Source organism: Amblyraja radiata, chromosome 2 (assembly GCF_010909765.2).
Source record: "Amblyraja radiata isolate CabotCenter1 chromosome 2, sAmbRad1.1.pri, whole genome shotgun sequence".
NCBI classification, from domain to species: Eukaryota; Metazoa; Chordata; class Chondrichthyes; order Rajiformes; family Rajidae; genus Amblyraja; species Amblyraja radiata.
The window spans coordinates 5571831-5592118 of NC_045957.1; the positions used below are offsets into that span (position 1 = coordinate 5571831).

Consider the following 20288-nt stretch of genomic DNA (forward strand, 5'->3'; position numbering starts at 1 on the left):
ATAAAAACACAGCAATATGGATTTTTCCAGTCCTAAAAACTCAACTACTAAATGGCTGTTTCAGCTGCAGTAATTTGCTGGAAGATTTGTGCAATTTGTATGCATGCAGGAGACAGTCAGGGTTACAGCTGGACGAGCTGACAGGTCTGAAGAGGTAGACATCACACACACACACTGTTCTGCACACAATAAGAAGGCTGTTTCACAGTTCACTGCACACATTTACCATGTTTACTTTGGTTACTTGCTCGCACCCTGGAATCCATTTATTACCCGAAAAGTAGTTTCCAACAATGCAATTTCCAGCTCCAGAAGGATGCTGTGAAGCTTAAAGCAGTTAATAAATTGTTCTTTTCATTTTTGCTCAGGATTAGCACCCAAAACAAAAATCAATTTAACTCCGTAGATTTGTGATTAGGTTGAAAAGGCAACAAAATTAGCATTATTATCCTTGAGAATCTGATGTCCCATCTAAGGGTCAGCAATCCCAACAATGCCCTCTTCAACTATCCAGTTATGGAGAACAGAAAAGAATTGAAAAGCAGATCACCAAATGTTTCATGCTTACAGGTGACATTTGCTTCCACCAGCAGCCACTTTGTCACATATTATTATGAGAGAAAAAATGAACAACTTCAGAAATAGAGACTTTCTGGATCGAAGTGGCTGCTTTTTACTTTATCTGCTGGTGTGAATCAGCAGGTCAGACAGTAGACAGGAGGCAAAGGAACAATTGACGTTTCAGGCCGAGATCTTGCATAAACATCTACCTCCCTTTGCATCCACAGGTAGGGCTGATCCATTGAATTCCTCCAGCAGTTTATTTTTTACTCCCTTTTAGGGGAGATCAGATTCTCAACAATAACACTCTAATCATCAACCTGCACATAATCCATATCCCTCCATTCCATGCGTATCTGTGCGCCTGTAAAAAGGTCTCTTAAAAACCACTATTGCATCTGCCTCAACCACCACCCCTAGCAGTGCCTTTCAGGTCCCCACCGCTCTGTGTAAAAAAACGTACCCCACACATTTCCTTTAAACTTTGCACCTCTCACCTTAATACTTTGCCCTCTAGTATTTGACATTTCCACCCTGGAAAAAAACGATTCTGACCGTCTAGATAGATCTAAGCCTCTCATAATTTTATATACTTACAACAGGTCTTCCCGTAAATACAACCATTTAGTTTTTTGACTTTGGGGAATTAGAGGAGAGTTGGGGAGTAAAAGCCCTGTCCCACCGTACAAGTTAATTCAAGAGTTCTCCCCGAGTTTGCCCTGATTCGAACTCGGAGATTTACGGTAATGGCCACTCATCGATACTCAGGGCTCTCGTGGACATTTTTCAACATGTTGAAAAATCTTCACGAGTCTTCCCGTGCTTACCTGCCGTTAGCGAGTCTTCCCGAGTACCTGTCGTTAGCGTTACGAGCCGCTAAGAGACGTACCGATACGTTCATTCTACGTGCTTACCACGAGTTTGATTTTTTTTTTTAAACTCGGGAGAGCACTTGTATTCGTAATGCACTTGTACATGTCCCACTTGTACTGAATGAACTCGTACAATGGGACAGGGCCATTAGATTTTGTTCCTAGGGCTAAAGGAATCAAGGGATATTGTGAAAAAGCAGGAACAGGGTCATGATTTTAGATGATCAGCCATGATCATATTGAATGGCGGTGCTGGCTCGATGGGCCGAATGGCCTACTCCAACACCTATTTTTTTTTTCTATGAATGAAATGATGTGCATCATATAAAAGAAGTTCTCTCCTCACCATAACGTTCTTGGTACACTTAGCTCATCTTTCTATCTCTCCTTAAGGCATCAACATTTGCTGTACTCCAGTGGCTCAGCACTTCAACTCCCCCTCCCATTCCCAATCCGACCTCTCTGTCCTGGGTCTCCTCCATTGCCAGAGTGAGCAACACCGGAAATTGGAGGAACAGCACCTCATATTCCGCTTAGGGAGCCTGCATCCGGCGGGCATGAACATTGAATTCTCCCAATTTTGTTAGTCCTTGCTGTCTCTGCCCCTTCCTTAGCCCTCGAGCTGTCTCCTCCCATCCCCCAGCCCTCGGGCTCCTCCTCCTCCTTTTTTTCCCTTCCTTCTCCCTGCCACCCCCTATCAGTCTGAAGAAGGGTTTCGGCCCGAAACGTTACCTATTTCCTTCGCTCCATAGATGCTGCTGCACCCGCTGAGTTTCTCCAGCATTTTTGTGTACCTTTGCTGTACTCCTGTTCTGTAGATATGAGGAGACCTTCAATGTCATTCATAAGTGGCCATGCTTCGCAAGAGAATTGTACCAGAGAGTGCCACAGGCAGTGTGATCAGCAACAGCAATGTGAGTGAACCAGATCCTGATATTAACAGATGCCCGCTGAGTTATTGGACATCTGTCATCAGTAACAGAAATCTTGGATAATTGCTTCCGAGATCCAGACCATGGTCTTTTAAGCTGCCACTCCACAGAGATCAGGTAGTTCAGTAAATGAAATAAATAGAGCATGCATTTTCCAATCTGGAGTAACTTAGCACTGCAAATGTTTAAAAAAATACAGGTCTAGGTTTATTATTGTCAGGTTCACAGGTACAGTGAAAAACTGTTTTGCATGCTATTCAATCAAATCAGATAACACTATACGTAAATACAATCGTCAAACTCAAGTAGACTTGGTAGAGCAAAGGATAGAGCAATGTTCAGACAAAGTCCAATGTCCACAATATTTTGCACAGCTATATCAATGTGCAAACATTGTGGCAGCGAATGCAGGACACAATGGAGGTTTGCATTATTCTAAATTTGCATAAATGCTTTTGAAATGGAAAAAAAAAATGCTGAAACCACAAAACTGATTGTTCAACCTCATTCATCTTAATTCACTTTGCCCTCTTGTCATTAGCACATTTATTAAGTCACCTTCCAACTATGTCCAGTCAAAACTGGAGAGAAAATCTGTGTGTAGGGCAAGTTTCAAGGACAATCACTCCCCAATATGCCATCCTATCCGAGTCTCATTACATTTCATTGCCTGATTGCCCTTAGAGAGTTCTGGTTCATCCACAGAATGCAATAAATTGAGCATAAATGAAAGTCCTGTATTTTACATCTCCAGATGAAAATATTTAATTATAATTGAATTTTCTTTCATAAAAAGAAAGCAACCCAAGAGTATATTCTACAAAATTTCTGACTTCCAAACCAAAAAAGGATTGATTATATTTAATATACATATCGATCGAGTGTTGAGTGCCAATATCAAATGCTTTAAATCATTCTAAAATTTTAATGAGAGCACTTTGTGTGCATTATGAAACATTACTTCAACCAAATCACGTGCAGAGATGTGAACATTTGATAAAATGATATGGATCTACATATTGTGCTCTCTTTAAATTATCTGTTTAATATGGTGTGTGCTACTTAGTACAACAAATAACCCTGGAGAACATTTGAAACCAATATATTAGTTTCCTACTCAATTTTTCGTAATGCTTTTCACTTTGATCGCCAAGTTCAGGATATCACAGGGATTATAAGATCATAAGTTCACAAGTGATAGGAGCAGAATTAGGCCATTCAGCCCATCAAGTCTACTCCGCCATTCAATCATGGCTGATCTATCTCTCCCTCCTAACCCCATTCTCCTGCCTTCTCCCCATAACGCCTGACACTTGTACTAATCAAGAATCTATCTATCCCTGCCATAAAAATATCCATTGACGGCCCCCACAACCTTCTGTAGCAAAGAATTCTGCAGATTCACCGCCCTCTCACTAAAGAAATTCCTCCTCATCTCCTTCCTAAATGAATGTCCTTTAAAACTGAGGCTATGACCTCTAGTCTTAGACTCTCCCACTAGTGGAAACATCCTCTCCACATCCACTCTATCCAAGCCTTTCACTATTTGGTGCATTTCAATGAGGTCCCCCCCTCATTCTTCTAAACTTCAACGAGTACAGGCTCGGTGCCGTCAAACGCTCATCATATGTTAACCGAATAATTCCTGGGATCATTCTTGTAAACCTGGTATTCTGAAGGTTTACTAATGTAACACACCAATATCCATTCGACTTTGTTGCAAATTTTTCAATTCAGACTGTCAAATGCAATTATTGATATAGCTGAATTATATTACCATAATCTTTGTAATTGGATAGAAGCACTGCCCGACTCGAGTGTGACAACCACACCACTTATAAAAGATTGGAAAATAAAAGTATTAGCAAGGCTCAGATTTGGCTTTCCTCATTTCAGGTTTTGAATTTTTTTTTTGTATAAAACCATTCAAATCTCAGAATCAGCATGTGACACAAAAAAAGTTACATCCTTTGCTTACATAATCCCCCAAAATTCTAATTTGTAAAGCATGCAGAGAAAAGCCAAGACTTGTATCAAGAGTGGATGATAGATCAAATCTACCCAGCAACACAGAAATATATATACTCATGCACACATAAAAAACAAACAATAATAGTGCAATAATAGTCTATGTAGTTCAGAGTTTATTTGAGGTTGGAGTGTTTAATGTAGGGCTGTAGGGAAGAAGCTGTTCCTGAACCTGGACGTTACAGTTTTCAGGCTCCTGTACCTTCTTCCCGATGGCAGGGGTGAAATGAGTGTGAGGCCAAGGTGGTGTGGGTCTCTGATGATGTTGGCGGCCTTTTTGAGGCAGCGACTCCTGTTAATCCCTTTGATGGTGGGGAGGTCAGAACCTGTGATGGACTTTTTGCAGTTTTCTTCAGCCTGGGCATTCAAGTTGCCGAACCAGGCAGAGATGCAACCAGTCAATATGCACACTATTGTACACCTGTAGAAGTTCAAGAGAATCCTCTCTGACATACCGAGTCTCTGCAATCTTCTCAGGAAGTAGAGGCGTTTCCCCATGGGATGGAAGAATGACATTGAAGTTAAATCTGCTTCTGTATTGTGCAAAGAACTATGTTCAGTAGTCAATTTCAATATTTTAAAAAAGATCTTGGAACGAGCCATTAGCCAAGTGGTTTGGCTGCCTCACCGTGCCAGCATTCCAGGTTCAATGATGATCCCCAGTGCCATTGGAGTAGAGTATCTTGGCTTTCACATAACCACACGGGACACCCTAGATGCTCCAGTTTCCTCCTACAATCCCTTCAAGTCTAAAAAAAACCCGCTAGAATGTCTCTCGGGGTCAGGCAGAATCTCTGGAGTACAGGAGGATATGGATAGGCAAGGTTTCAGGTCAAGATCCTTCAGACTGATTGTAGCAGGGGGGCGAAAGTGAAAGGGAGGTGGGGGCAGGTCAGAGCCTGGCAAGTGATAGACGAGTACAGGTGAGGGAGGTTTTGTTTGGCAGATGGGCGGACAAAAGGCTAGAATTGAAACAGAGATAAGGGTGCAAGATAAGGAGAGTAGAGCATGACATTGAAGTGAAATCTGCAAAATCATAGCAAAAGGATTTGAGTATAGGAGCAGGGAGGTTCTACTGCAGTTGTACAGGGTCTTGGTGAGACCACACCTAGAGTATTGCGTACAGAAGTCTCCTAATCTGAGGAAAGACATTCTTGCCATAGAGGGAGTACAGAGAAGGTTCACCAGACTTATTCCTGGGATGTCAGGACTTTCATATGAAAAAAGACTGGATAGACTCGGCTTGTACTCGCTAGAATTTAGAAGCTTGAGGGGGGATCTTATAGAAACTTACAAAATTCTTAAGGGGTTGGACCCCTTAAGATGCAGGAAGATTGTTCCCGATGTTGGGGAAGTCCAGAACAAGGGGTCACAGTTTAAGGATAAGGGGGAAATCTTTTAGGACTGAGATGAGGAAAACATTTTTCACACAGAGAGTGGTGAATCTCTGGAATTCTCTGCCACAGAAGGTAGTTGAGGCCAGTTCATTGGCTATATTTAAGAGGGAGTTAGATGTGGCCCTTGTGGCTAAAGGGATCAGGGGGTATGGAGAGAAGGCAGGTACAGGATACTGAGTTGGATGATCAGCCATGATCATATTGAATGGCGGTGCAGGCTCGAAGGGCCGAATGGCCTACTCCTGCACCTATTTTCTATGTTTCTATACTAGAGGCTTAAATAGGCTCGCATTCATGAACCATTGTTGCCTCCATGTTCAACTATCCTTCCAGCATACATAGGTCAGTCATGTCAATAAGACATGAACAGCAGCAGAACTGTATATAGAATCGCCATCATCAGGACAAGACAAAGAAAAACATTACAAAATTGGGTGCACTTAGTTTAATTTCTTATAACATGAGGGCTTATAAGAAATGGAAATCAGGCTCTCATGAGTACTGCCAGCAGGATATAAATTATATCACAACACAACTGTTTATAGCACACATTAAAAATGAAAATGGTGGAGTAGAATTAAAGCCAATTAGGTATAAGTAGGAAGAGATGTTTAATAGGTCAATACATTCCCGTGAGATGGCTTCCATTAAAATGAGTGCAAACATCTTTGCTGTGTGGGTTTGGATTGCTTTGATTTTGAAGTTATTTTTTGAGTTTTTGAAAGAAGAGCCATTAGATCAGCTCCATCAGATTTTAAAATCCTTTTAACTGCAGATCCACATGTCCAATGGACCATCACATCTCATTTACTATTACTGTATCCAATTACTAGCTGAGTGTTTCACATGAAATCCTTACTCAAACAAAAGTATTCTCAGAGTCATAATGCTCAGAAAACGGACCTATGCCCATGTTGTCCATCAAATGTCTCTCCATACTGACCCCATTTGCCAACACCTAGCCTGTAGCCTTTTATGCCCTGGTGTTCCAAATGTTCATCGAGATGCTTCTTAAAATGTTGTGTGAGTACCCATCTCCACCACCCATCTAGGCAGTGGCATCCAGATTCCAACCAACATCCGCTGAAAAAAGTTCTTCCTCAAATCTCCTCGAATCCTCCTACACATGACCTGCAGTTTCAAACACCTCTGCTTTGGCATGAAGTTTTCTATTATCTACCCCCTCTGTTCCTCTCAGAAATTAGCATTGCTCTTTTAGGACACCAGTCACCCTCTTCCCCTCCAAAGAAAACAAACCCAACCTCTCCAGTAACTGAAGTGCTCCCTCCCATGCACCATTCTGGCCAACGCCCGCCCGCCCACCTTCTCCAGCACAATCACACCCTTCACATATGGTGAGCGTTTGTCGGCACTGGGCCTGCACTTGCTGGAGTTTAGAAGAATGAGAAGGGACCTCATTGAAACATACCGAATAGTGAAAGGCCTGGATAGAGTGGATGTGGAGAGGATTTTTCCACTAGTGGGAGAGTCTAGGTCTAAAGGTCATAGCCTTGAATTAAAGGACGTTCCTTTAAGAAGGAGATGAGGAGAAATTTATTTTGTCAAGAGTCATAGAGATATAGAGTGATAGTGTGGAAACAGGCCCTTCAGCCCAACTTGCCCGCACTGGTCAACATGTCCCAGCTACACGAGTCCCACCTGCCTGCGTTTGGTCCATATCCCTCCAAACCTGTCCTATACATGTACCTGTCTAACTGTTTCTTAAATGTTGGGATAGTCCCTGCCTCAACTACCACCTCTGGCAGCTTGTTCCATACACCCACCACTCTTTGTATGAAAAAGTTACCCCTCAGATTCCTATTAAATCTTTTCCCCTTCACCTTGAACCTATGCCCTCTGGTCCTCGATTGTCCTACTCTGGGCAATAGATTCTGTGTATCTACACGATTTATTCCTCTCATGGTGGTGGTGAATTTGTGGAATTCTTTCCCACAGAAAGCTGTGGAGGCCATCAATTGATATTTTTTAAGACAGAGATAGATAGATTCCTGATTAGTGCGGGTGTCAGGGGTTATGGGGAGAAGGCAGGAGAATAGGGTTAGGACGAAGAGATAGATCAGGCATGATTGAATGGCGGAGTAGACTTGATAGGCCAAATGGCCTAATTCTACTACTATCACTTAAAACCTTGTGACCTTCCCAGTGTGGCAACCAGACCTGCACAGAGTACTCGCCCTGTGGCCTAACCATAGTTGAAATTGAACCAAAACCTCCTTTGTACACTCTATCCCAGCTGATGAAGGAGAGTATCCTAAACGACCTCTTCACCACCTTATCCACCTGTGCTATCACCTTCAGGAATCCTTGGAAATGTACATCAAGCTCCACTGTTCCTCATCACACCCTAAAGTCCTACCATTCATTGTATATGACCTGCCTTATTAATCATCAATACACTTATTAAGATGAAATGCAATCTGCCATTGTTCTGCTATTTTCCCAAATTATCAATATCACCCTACATTCTTGCTATCATCACCATTGATTTTGGTGTCATATGAAACTTACTGATCATACTCGGCTTGTACTCGCTAGAATTTAGAAGATTGAGGGGGGATCTTATAGAAACGTACAAAATTCTTAAGGGGTTGGACAGGCTAGATGCAGAAAGATTGTTCTCGATGTTGGGGAAGTCCAGAACAAAGGGTCACAGTTTAAGAATATGGGGGAAATCTTTTAGGACCGAGATGAGGAAAACATTTTTCACACAGAGAGTGGTGAATCTTTGGAATTCTCTGCCACAGAAGGTAGTTGAGGCCAGTTCATTGGCTATATTTAAGAGGGAGTTAGATGTGGCTCTTGTGGCTAAAGGGATCAGGGGGTATGGAGAGAAGACAGGTACAGGATACGGAGTTGGATGATCAGCCATGATCATATTGAATGGTGGTGCAGGCGCGAAGGGCCGAATGGCCTACTTCTGCACCTATTTTCTATGTTTCTATGTCTCTGTGTCCATATCCAATTGTTAATGAACACAGTGGCATTTAAGGGACTTTTGGATAGGCACATGGATGTGGAGGAATTGAAGGATATGGATTATGTGCAGGCAGATAAGAATTGGCCTTGGCACCATGTTCATCGTGGACATTGAGGGCCAAAGGGCCTCTTCCTGTGCTGCACTACGAACCTATGCTCTGAAAAGATAGCAAACAGTGGGGGTCACAGCACCAATCCCTGTGCCACTTGAATCCTCACAGGCATCCAAACGCAAACCATTATCATTCTGAAGAAGGGTTTCGGCCCGAAACGTTGCCTATTTCCTTCGCTCCATCGATGCTGCTGCACCCGCTGAGTTTCTCCAGCTTTATTGTGTACCAACCATTATCATTCACTGCCTCCTGTAACCACGGCAGTTTTAGATCCAATTTGCCAAATTGTCTTGGATCCCATGGGACCTATCCTTTTTGGACAAGTCCCCCATGTGGGGATCTGGTCAAAGGCTTGACTGAAATCCATGTCGATTACATCAACCGCACCGCTCTCATCAATACATTTAGTTCCCTCTTCAAAAAAATGCAATCAAATTGGTCTGTCAGATCTCTCCATCACAAAACCATGCTGACAGACTTTAATCAATCCTTGCCTTTCCACGTGTAAATTAATCCTGCCCCTCAGATTTTTTTCCAACAACTGACAACTTCCACCAATCTTTAATTTTCATTTTCTTGATCACACTTGTTCACCTGCAATACCTTTGGAAAATTGCAGCATTTATTTCACAGCTTTATTGATAGAGCAGCACCACTGATAAATTGAAATGTCTGTGTCACGATGATATGCCAGTTGGCTATTGTCAGCAATGGGACCATTCCTTCCCAACAGTCTAAACTCTACATGTCAGGAATGAGCTTAGATCCAACTGGATGGACTGAAGCTGGTGAAGCTTGTCAAAATGAGAAAGCTGCAGAGAAACATTGTCTGAAAACCCAGAGCCGTGGGGGAAAGTACGTAAATTAAAAGGAAATATAAATTGGATAACAGTTCCCCTCCAGTTCCAGGAAGGAACTGCAGATGCTGGTTTACACTGAAGACAGACACAAAGTACTGGAGTAACTCAGCGGGTCAGGCCACATCTCTGGAGAAAAGGAATAAGTGACGTTTCGAGTCGAAACCCTTCCTCAGCGGATGTTCTCCCCATCTCTCCACTGAAGAAGGGTTTTGATCCTTAACGTCACCTATTCCATTTCTCGAGAGGTGCTGCCTGACCTGCTGAATTACTCCAGCATTTTGTGTCTATCCCCTCCATTTTATATTGGCATGTACCTGAACTGCTTTTTGAATGAATAAAGATTCAATATTTTTGCAGTCTGAAGAAAGGTCCAAACCCCTAAACGTCACCTATCCATATTCTCCAGAAATGGTCAGCCGAAGGGCTTGTTTCCATGCTGTATGACTATGATTCTCCAGTTAATGACATCCTTTGTATAGCTGGGCGATCAGAACTGTATACAATACACCAAATGTAGTCTTACCATCAAGTGTAGCAGGGTGCCTTAATTAATCTGGTAGATGAAGGCAAGCGTGCCTTCTTCTCCGATCTGTCTAGCTACATCGCCAGTCTGAAGAAGGGTTCCGACCAAAAACATTACCCATCCATGTTCTCCAGACGTGCTGTCTGACCTGCTGAGTTACTCCAACACTTTGTGTCTTTTTTTGTAAACCAGCATCTATCTGCAGTTCTTAGTTTCACCATTTTCAATTATCTATGTACCTGCACCCCCAGATCCTCTGTTCTACACCTCCCAGGACCCTACCATTTATTGTCTTACCAAAATGCAACACCTAACATTTATATGAATTAAACTCCATCTTTGGCCTTATGATATCATTTATCAATAAGTTATCCTTCACTCGCTGCATTTTTCTGGAGAGAGACCCCGCTTTAGCTGATATAGCCCCTTTCCCCTGTTCTTTGCATAGTCTATCTATTGCATAAATTGATTTGTTTGTGCTGTGTATAACGCTGCTGAGAGTCAGACATCGTGGCCCCACATACAATTTATTGACTGACACAGCGATGATAATATATACATTATTAAAGAAAACCTCATATATTAAGAAACCATACATTCACTGCAAATTTTCCCAGCACCATCTATCTGCATGTTTAATAATTACCCGAAGGGAACAGAAAGCATTTTATTAAGCTGTTTCATTGACCGACAGAACCAAATCCGATAAGTTGAGAAAAATCCTTGGTACTAAAATAAAGATCAGGCCCCAGACATTTCAGAATGGTACATTGCATTTCACAACACACACACACTATTGTTGATTTCTTGCTACGTAAACCTGCCTAGTCTAAAACCTTCCATGTGAAACGTTATCCAAACAAAGTCCAACCATTGGCCTTGACAACAGACTCGACAGATCAATAAGGGTCAGGCTGATAAGAAGTTCCATCCATTTTATTACACGAGTTGAATTGGCATGTTGAAATGTTTTAGTAAAGGCTGCCTCTTTCAACAATTAATTCATGGACCCGAGTTCTGGGAAATCCAGCAGGTGAAAGGTAGTGTGAGCAGTAGCATCCATCAAGTTGCGTTCATGGTGGCCCAGGAAAAGCAGAAGTACTTCCTTGAGAGCTATCATGGATTTAAAAAGTGTCAGGGACAAAAAAAAAAAGTTTCCATGTAACCTCCCCACAGTAATCATTAAGATATAGTCCCGATCTCCCAATCTATCTCATTGCAGACCCTGGACTGCCTTTGTGACTGTAACACTGCACTATTCTGCACTCTGGCATCTTTCTGTACTCATGTACGGTATGATTTAACTGGATAGAACATATCAGGACAGGAATAGACCCTTTGGCCCACAATGCTGCGCCAAGTTAAACTCATATCCTCCGCCCGCATGCGAGCCATATCTCTCCATTCCCTGCATATCCACGTGACCATCCAAGATTCACGAGATTGATCCCTGGGTTGGCGGGACTGTCATACGAGGAAAGATTGAAAAGACTGGGCTTGTATTCACTGGAGTTTAGAAGGATGAGGGGCGATCTTATAGAAACATCTAAAATTATAAAAGGACTGGACAAGCTAGATGCAGGAAAAATGTTCCCAATGTTAGGCGAGTCCAGAACCAGGGGCCACAGTCTTAGAATAAAGGGGGGGTCGTTTAAGACTGAGGTGAGAAAAAACTTTTTCACCCAGAGAGTTGTGAATTTGTGGAATTCCCTGCCACAAAGGGCAGTGGAGGCCAAATCACTGGATGGATTTAAGAGAGAGTTAGATAGAGCTCTAGGGGCTAGTGGAGTCAAGGGGTATGGGGATAAGGCAGGCACGGGTTATTGATTGGGGACAATCAGCCATGATCGCAATGAATGGCGGTGCTGGCTCGAAGGGCCGAATGGCCTCCCCCTGCACCTATTTTCTATGTTTCGATGTTTCTAAAACCTGGAAGCACTAACATCCGTAGTGATGAAGTTCTTTGAGAGGTTAGCTATGGCGCATATCAACCTCTACCACAGCCAGAACCTGTTCATGAAGTCAGTTATTTCAGATTCCCACACCAAGTCATGCGAGGTTACAATCCCAGATTGATGATTGGCAAAGAATATGGAAATTCCTCATGCAAAGCTTTTCTTCCAGTCTGAAGCATCTAAATCTACTATAGATTTATTATTTTAAATGGCAAGCTTTATACCTTGTGACACCCAAAGTCTTTCCACAATTTTCAGGGCACAAGTAAGGAAATTGATGAAGTACTGGCCCTTTTAACTGGATGAGTTGCAACTCTGGCAAGAAACTGGACACCAAGCAAGAAAAAATAAATAAACCTGCTTGAAACGTACCTCACCTCCCACTCTAAATATTTATTCCCCTCTCCACCAACACGTAATGACTGCAGTGTGTACCATCTAGAAACCGTGCTGTGGAGACACAGAGATAGTGGCTGATCTTTTACCTCAGCACCAGTTTCATGCACTAATGCCTTGGACGATCTGGATAAGAATATTTGCAATTGATAATGTAGGAAAACAGATCCGCAGGTGAGCCCAATACCAGTTTGAGAAACAATACCTCATCTTCTCTCTGGGCAGAATGCAACCTTCAGGACTTCAATACAGATAGCTGATTACGTCAGGCAGTCCATTGACTGAATGTCAGTGTCCAGCAAAATCTTCCGCTCCAAACTCGTCACCAAGCTCCGAGACCAGAGCCTCAGAACCTCCATTGGCAACTGGATCATTGGCTTCCTCATCGGCAGATCTCAATCAGTGCAGATCAGCAACATCTCCTCCTCACCGACCATCAACACTGGTGCATCTCCGGGCTCCATCCTTAGCCCTCTGCTCCACTCTCTTTGCCATGACTGTGTGCATACGCACACCTCCAGTGCCAAGTACAAAATCACAGACAACAGCATTGTTTTGGGCTGAATCATGGCTGGCGAAGGGTCAGCGCACAGGAGAGAGGTAAAACAGTTGGTTGAATTTTGCCGCAACAACCTCTCACTCAACATCAATGAAACCAAGAAACTAATCTTTGACTTCACAAAAGAAGAAGTCTGGAGACCTTGTGCCAGATTTCATTAGTGGGCTGGCGGTCGAAAGAGTTAGCAGCTTCAAATTCCTGTGCATTAACATCTCGGATGACCTGTCCTGGAACCAGCACATGATATAATCACAAAGAAGGCACACCAACGCCTCTACTAATCAGCATGTCACCAAATGCTCTCACAAACTTCTAGAGGTGCACTGTGAAAAGTATCCTGACAGGTTGCACCGTGGCCTGGTACGGCAATCCCAACACACAGGAACACAAGAGGTTGCAGAGTGATCGACTCAGCCCAGTCCATTACAGGCAAAGCCCTCCCCACCCTCAAAGACACCGGCATGATGGGTGCTCATGAAGGCAGCATCTCTCATCAAGGACCATCATAATCTGGGCCTTGCCTCCTTCTCACTACTACTGTCTGACAGAAGGTACAGAAATCATGACCAGATTCAGGAACAGCTACTTTCCTACAATCATCTTCATCTTGACCGACCCACACAACCTTAATCATACTGTAGCAATGGAACACTGCAGGCCAATGGCCTGTGATTTCTAAGTTCTAAAGGCACGTCGGGAGTCCAAGTTGCACCCTTTTACATGGCATTACGCACATTACTAATACATTTAACGCAGATTTGAAATATGCATGCAGTGTGTTTATTTGCAATTAATAATGTAAGAAAACAGATCCACAGGTGAGCCCAATACAAGCTTGAGAAACAATACCTCATCTCCTCTCTCGGCAGGTTGCAACCTTCAGGGCTTCAATATCGATTTCTGCAACTTTAGGCAACTCGGTCTTTCTTTTCATCTATATCAGAACTGCCCATTTCTGCCAGTCATTATTTGGGCTCAGTTTTTCTTTTTTTTTTTGAAAATCAAAAACCGCAACTGCTGGAAATCTGAAACAAAAACAGAAAGTGCTGAAAACACTCGGCAGGAAAGCGAGACGGTTCCTAGTAAGGGCTCCAGACCTGAAGCAATAACTGTTCCACTCTCCACAGATACTGCCTGACCTGCTGAGTGTTGCCATCACTTTCATTTTTTTAATGACAGATTTGCAATTTTTGATTTTTTTTCATTTTTGACAGAATTTGCAAATAGAGGTCAAGAATTGGTGCATTTAAACAGAAACTAAATATGGTTCAGGGGAATGGTTAACAGTGCCCCCAGCAACTCAAAAGCAATCAATGATGAGCATTGCGGTCCACATGGAATATCGTGCCGACAGTCACAGATCGTCGACTGTGGCATTGAGTCACACACCCACACCCAGCACAAATAAATGCAGGTTTAGTTTTAGGCTTTGGTTTATTATTGTCACGTGTACAGAGGTACAGTGAAAAACTTTGTTTTGCATGCTATGCAAACAGGTCAGACATTACCATACATAGATACAATCAGTACAATCAGCAAACAAGTACAGCAAAGATGGAGCAAAGGGGAAGATGCAGAGTGCAGAATATAGTTTGCAGCATTGCAGCGCATCAGTTCCAGAGACAAAACACAATGTTCTTATGGCCCTGTCCCACGGGAAGACTCGCTAACGGCAGGTAAGCTCGGGAAGACTCGTGAAGATTTTTCAACACGTTGAAAAATCAACACATTGAAAAATGTCCACGAGAGCCCAGAGTACCGACGAGCGGCCATTACCGTAAATCTCCGAGTTCGAATCAGGGCAAACTCGGGAGAGCGCTTGGAATGAACTCGTACCGTGGGAAAGGGCCATTAATCTACTCTCCAAGTTTATGGAAGGACTGATCAGAAACCTGATAACAGAGGGGAAGAAGCTGCTCTAGAGTCTGGTGGTGCTCGTTTTCAAGCTTCTATACCTTCTGCCTGACAGGAGCGGGGCCAAGGAATGACCGGGGTGGGACGTCTTTGATTACATTGGCTGCTTTTCCGAGGAAGCGTTTTGTAGATGGAGTCAATAGTGGAAAGTCTAGTTTGTGTGATGGACTGGGCTCGATCTACAACTCTCCGTAATTTCTTGCAGTCTTGGGCAGAGCTGATCCCGAACCAAGTGGTGATGCAACCAAGGTTTCCATGGTGCATCTGTAGCAAATTAATTGAAACCTGTTTTTTTCTCCTAAATTTCTCTTCTCAGCTTTGGAATACACTGGTGTTGTCATTGTGCCAATGGGTTCGCAGGCAATATGCTCTGAAAGAAATTGCACTTCAACTAATCCACACCAATACTGAGTTATGTACAAGTCAACATTTTTTAAAGCTTTTTCACAGCTGCACACTGACCAGAAACAAGTCACTTTTACCACCGCCATCCTCTACAAACAAGCAGCTCAAATTTGAGAAAAGAACCAATTCAAAATTCTGCTGCTGGCTGCAATCTCACCATTCATGCAAAATTGGCACAAATCTCAAAAGTAGAATAAGGTCTTTACTTCTTGCCAACTGCTTCCTCCATCATTCAACAAAGGCTTGTATTTACTTCAGTATCCAACGGAGAAGCTGCAGGACACGGGCAGTGGTACCGCGAGCAGTTTGTACAAAACTGCGACACGACCCAAAGCCCATAGCAATGTGCGAGGGAGGGGGGAGGGGAGGGGGGGGATGACAATGATTTGGTTCGCAGAAAACTGAACCGTGAAAAAGATTAAGTGGTTAGAAAACAGACACAAAATGCTGCAGTAACTCAGCAGGACCGGCAGCATTACTGGACAGAAGGAATGGGTGACGTTTCGGGTCGAGACCCTTCTTCAGTCACCCATTCCTTCTCTCCAGTGATGCTGCCTGTCCCACTTCAGCATTTTGTGTCTATCTTCGATTTAAACCAGCATCTGTAGTTCCTTCCCACACATTAAGTGGTTAGATCTTGGCCAAAAGCATGACATTAAATGTGAGATTAAACACCTCAGCTAGTTGTGCACGCACAACTAAATGTAGAAAACGGATTTTCAGCTTCAGCTTGCTAAACTCAGCCTCCGTTACTGATCATTCACCACATTCACTGGACCACACGAAAGGGAGTTTGTGTAGTGCCTCCGTGATGGATTCTTAGAACAGCTTGTACTGGAGCCTACCAGGGAGAAGGCAATTCTGGATTTAATGTTGTGTAATGAACCGGATTTGATAAGGGAACTTGAGGTTAAGGAGCCATTAGGAAGTAGTGACCATAATATGGTCAAGTTTAATCTACAATTGGAGTGGGAGAAGGGTAAATCGGAGGTTTCAGTATTTCAGTTGAAATTCAGTATAACAAAGGCAGGTATTTCTGGGAATAATACAGAAGGTGCAGGATCAGTTCATTCCAAAGAGGAAGAAAGATTCCAAGGGCAGTAAGGGACGACCGTGGCTGACAAGGGACGTCAGGGACAGTATAAAAATAAAAGAGAAGTACAACGTAGCAAAGATGTGCGGGAAGCAAGAGGATTGGGTAATGTTTAAAGAGCAACAGAAGATAACTAAAAAGGCAATACGGGGCAAAAAGATGAGGTACGAAGGTAAGCTAGCCAAGAATATAAAGCAGGATAGTAAAAGCTACTTTAGGTATGTGAAGAGGAAAAAATTAGTTAAGACCAAAGTTGGACCCTTGAAGACCGAAAAAGGTGAATTTGTTATGGGGAACAAGGAAATGGCAGATGAGTTGAACAGGTACTTTGGATCCGTCTTCACTAAGGAGGACACAAACAATCTTCCTGATATAGTAGTGGCCAGAGGATCTGGGATGACGGAGGAACTGAAGGAAATCCACATTTGGCAGGAAATGGTGTTGGGTAGACAGATGGGACTGAAGGCTGATAAATTCCCTGGGCCTGATGATCTGCATCCCAGGGTACTTAAGGAAGTGGCTCTAGAAATTGTAGACGCATTGGTGATAATTTTCCAATGTTCTATTGATTCAGTATCAGTTCCTGTGGCTTGGAGGGTAGCTAATGTTATCCCACTTTTTAAGAAAGGCGGGAGAGAGAAAACAGGGAATTATAGACCAGTTAGCCTGACATCAGTGGTGGGGAAGATGCTGGAGTCAATTATAAAAGATGAAATAGCGGCACATTTGGATAGCAGTAACAGGATCAGTCCGAGTCAGCATAGATTTACGAAGGGGAAATCATGCTTGACTGATCTCCTGGAATTTTTGAGGAAGTAACTAGGAAAATGGACAAGAGAGAGCCAGTGGATGTAGTGTACCTGGACTTTCAGAAAGCATTTGATATGGTCCCACATAGGAGATTAGTTGGCAAAATTAGGGCACATGGTATTGGGGGATAGAGTGCTGACATGGATAGAGAAGTGGTTGGCAGATAGGAAACAAAGAGTAGGGATTGGGTCCCTTTCAGAACGGCAGGCAGTGACTACTGGGGTACCACAAGGCTCGGTGCTGGGACCGCAGCTATTTACAATATACATCAATGATTTAGATGAAGGGATTCAAAGTAACATTAGCAAATTTACAGATGACACAATAGGTGGCAGTGTGAACTGTGAGGAGGATGCTATAAAAATGCAGGGTGACTTGGACAGGTTGGGTGAGTGGGCAGATGCAGTTTAATGTGGATAAATGTGAGGTTATCCACTTTGGTAGCAAAAACAGGAAGGAAGATTAATATCTAAATGGTGTCAAGTTGGGAAAAGGGTAAGTACAACGGCATCTGGAGGTCCTTGTTCATCAGTCAATGAAAGTAAGCATGCAGGTACAGCAGGCAGTGAAGAAAGCCAATGGCATGTTGGCCTTTATAACAAGAGGAGTTGAGTATAGGAGCAAAGAGGTCCTTCTGCAGTTGTATAGGGCCCTAGTGAGACCACACCTGGAATATTGTGTGCAGTTTTGGTCCCCTAATTTGAGGAAGGACATTCTTGCTATTGAGAGAGTGCAGCATAGGTTTACAAGGTTGATTCCCAGGATGGCGGGACTGTCATATGCTGAGAGAATGGAGCGGCTAGGCTTGTATACTCTGGAGTTTAGAAGGATGAGAGGTTATCTTATTGAAACATAAGATTACTAGACTAAGTGGGACCCGTTGGGTCCCATGTTCACACGGGAGGGCTGGTCCCCCGACGCAATATTCCACCTCTCCACCAATTCCAATATTGGTGGCCAGTGGGGGGGGCTTTCTGGCGCGCTGGTATGGGTTCTTGGGGTGGCAGCTCAGTCCCTCAAGTCTGATGTGCTGGCAGCTCACTCACAGCTGGTGGGCTGGCAGTTGACTCATGGCTATTCCTTGAAATTCCATTTCAAGCAGGGTGCAAGGCCACCAAATTCAAATCCATTTTCCTACCATTTCAAGCTGGGTGCAAGGCCACCAAATTCAAGCAGATTCTTACCACTTCGAGCAGGGTGCAAGGCCACCAAATTCAAGTGCAGTTTCCTACCACTTCGAGCAGGGTGCAAGGCCACTGAATTAAAGTGCAGTTTCCAACCACTTCAAGCAGGGATCAAGGCCACCGAATTCAAGTGAAGTTTCATTCCACTTCAAGCAGGGTGCAAGGCCACCTAATTCAAGTGCAGTTTCATTCCATTTCAAGCAGGGTGCAAGGCCGCCAAATTCAAGTGCAGTTTCATTCCACTTCAAGCAGGGTGCATGGCTACCAAATTCAAATGCAGCTTCATACCATTTCATGCAGGGTGAAACCACCATAAAACCACCATAAAACCACACAAAACACCAAACTCACAGTTCAGTAGACATTCAGTGTGTTCAGTTGATTCACAGCTCAGACAGAGTCGTGACCTCTCCCTCCCCTATCATGCAGAGACTGCCACACCCACACTTCCGGGTTTTATAACCCCCTCCCCCTCCCACCGGAAAAGGTGTGGCCATCATGGCGTGATTGACAGGAGAGAGATTCTCAGCATTATTTAAACACTAATAACACTTTTATTTTTCATTGATGGGAAGAATTCTCTGCACCTGCTGAGCGGAGGGGGACTGAGTAAAATGGCCAAAAATCACAGCCGTAAATGGTAACGTTTTATCTAAAATCAATATACAGTGCAAACAGGAAGTTACCCAAAGCACCCAAACCACCATTTGTAATAGTGCCTTTTAACTTCAACCCAAAGCACCCAAAGAACCATTTGCAGGCAGTGCCTTTTTACTTCAAACCAACCATATTTTCATTTCACACGGCCGTGTGATTCCTCCAAATTAAAATGTGAACACTTTCAATGATAATCTTTACTATGTATTTTACATTGTTGCTGTTCCCTTATAAATTATGCAGTTAAATTCCTATATTTTCATTTGTATATATTACTCTTATGATTCATATTTGGGGACCATAGACAATCAGAACCTTTTTCCATTTCCCCCAGGGTGGAAATGCCCAACGCTAGAGTGCATAGCAATAAGGTGAGAGGGAGAAAGGTTCATTTTTACATAGAGAGAAGTGGGGGGTTAGAATGCATTGCCAGCGGTGGTGGTGGTGGTGGTGGTGGTGGTGGTGGAGGCAGATAAGATACTAGTGTTTAAAAGGCTTTCAGACAGGCACATGGAAGTCCAGTGAATAGAGGGATAAAGTCATAGAGTGATACAGTGTGGAAACAGGCCCTTCGGCCCAACTTGCCCACACCGGCCAACATATACCAGCTACACTCAATACTTTTGGACAGGTTGGAAAAATGGGTGGGGCTCTCAGGCACAGTTGGTTCAGGTCATATTTACAAGATAGGAACTATTTTGTTTCCATTGGCGACTTTGTATCAGAACCAACCAACGTGACGTGTGGAGTACCGCAAGGTTCGATCTTAGGGCCCTCTTTATTCAACATCTACATGCTCCCACTAGGGCAAATCATGCGATATAATAATATTGACCACCACTGCTATGCCGATGACACTCAAATCTATGTAGCGCTATCACCAAATGATTATCGCCCCATAGATCTGTTGTGCCAGTGCATTGAGCAAGTCAAAGACTGGATGTGCCAAAATTTTCTCCAACTAAATAAGGACAAAACGGAGATAATTGTTTTTGGTGCTAAAAAAGAAAGGCTTAAAGTAACCCAACACCT

At 43.3% G+C, this 20288-nt stretch overlaps 1 protein-coding gene across 4 annotated transcripts in view; it reads right to left on the reverse strand.

The window, feature by feature from the left end:
* arhgap39 (Rho GTPase activating protein 39) overlaps positions 1-20288 on the reverse strand; it is a 429053-nt gene that overhangs the window by 340563 nt on the left and 68202 nt on the right. The window contains exon 2 of one of the 4 annotated variants that reach the window (XM_033040986.1): positions 14043-14218. The exons of the other annotated variants lie outside the window; for them this stretch is intronic. Coding sequence (XP_032896877.1) covers positions 14043-14047 — 5 coding nt within the window. The 5' untranslated portion in view covers positions 14048-14218. The remainder of the gene's footprint in view (positions 1-14042; positions 14219-20288) is intronic. 4 annotated transcript variants of the gene reach the window in all.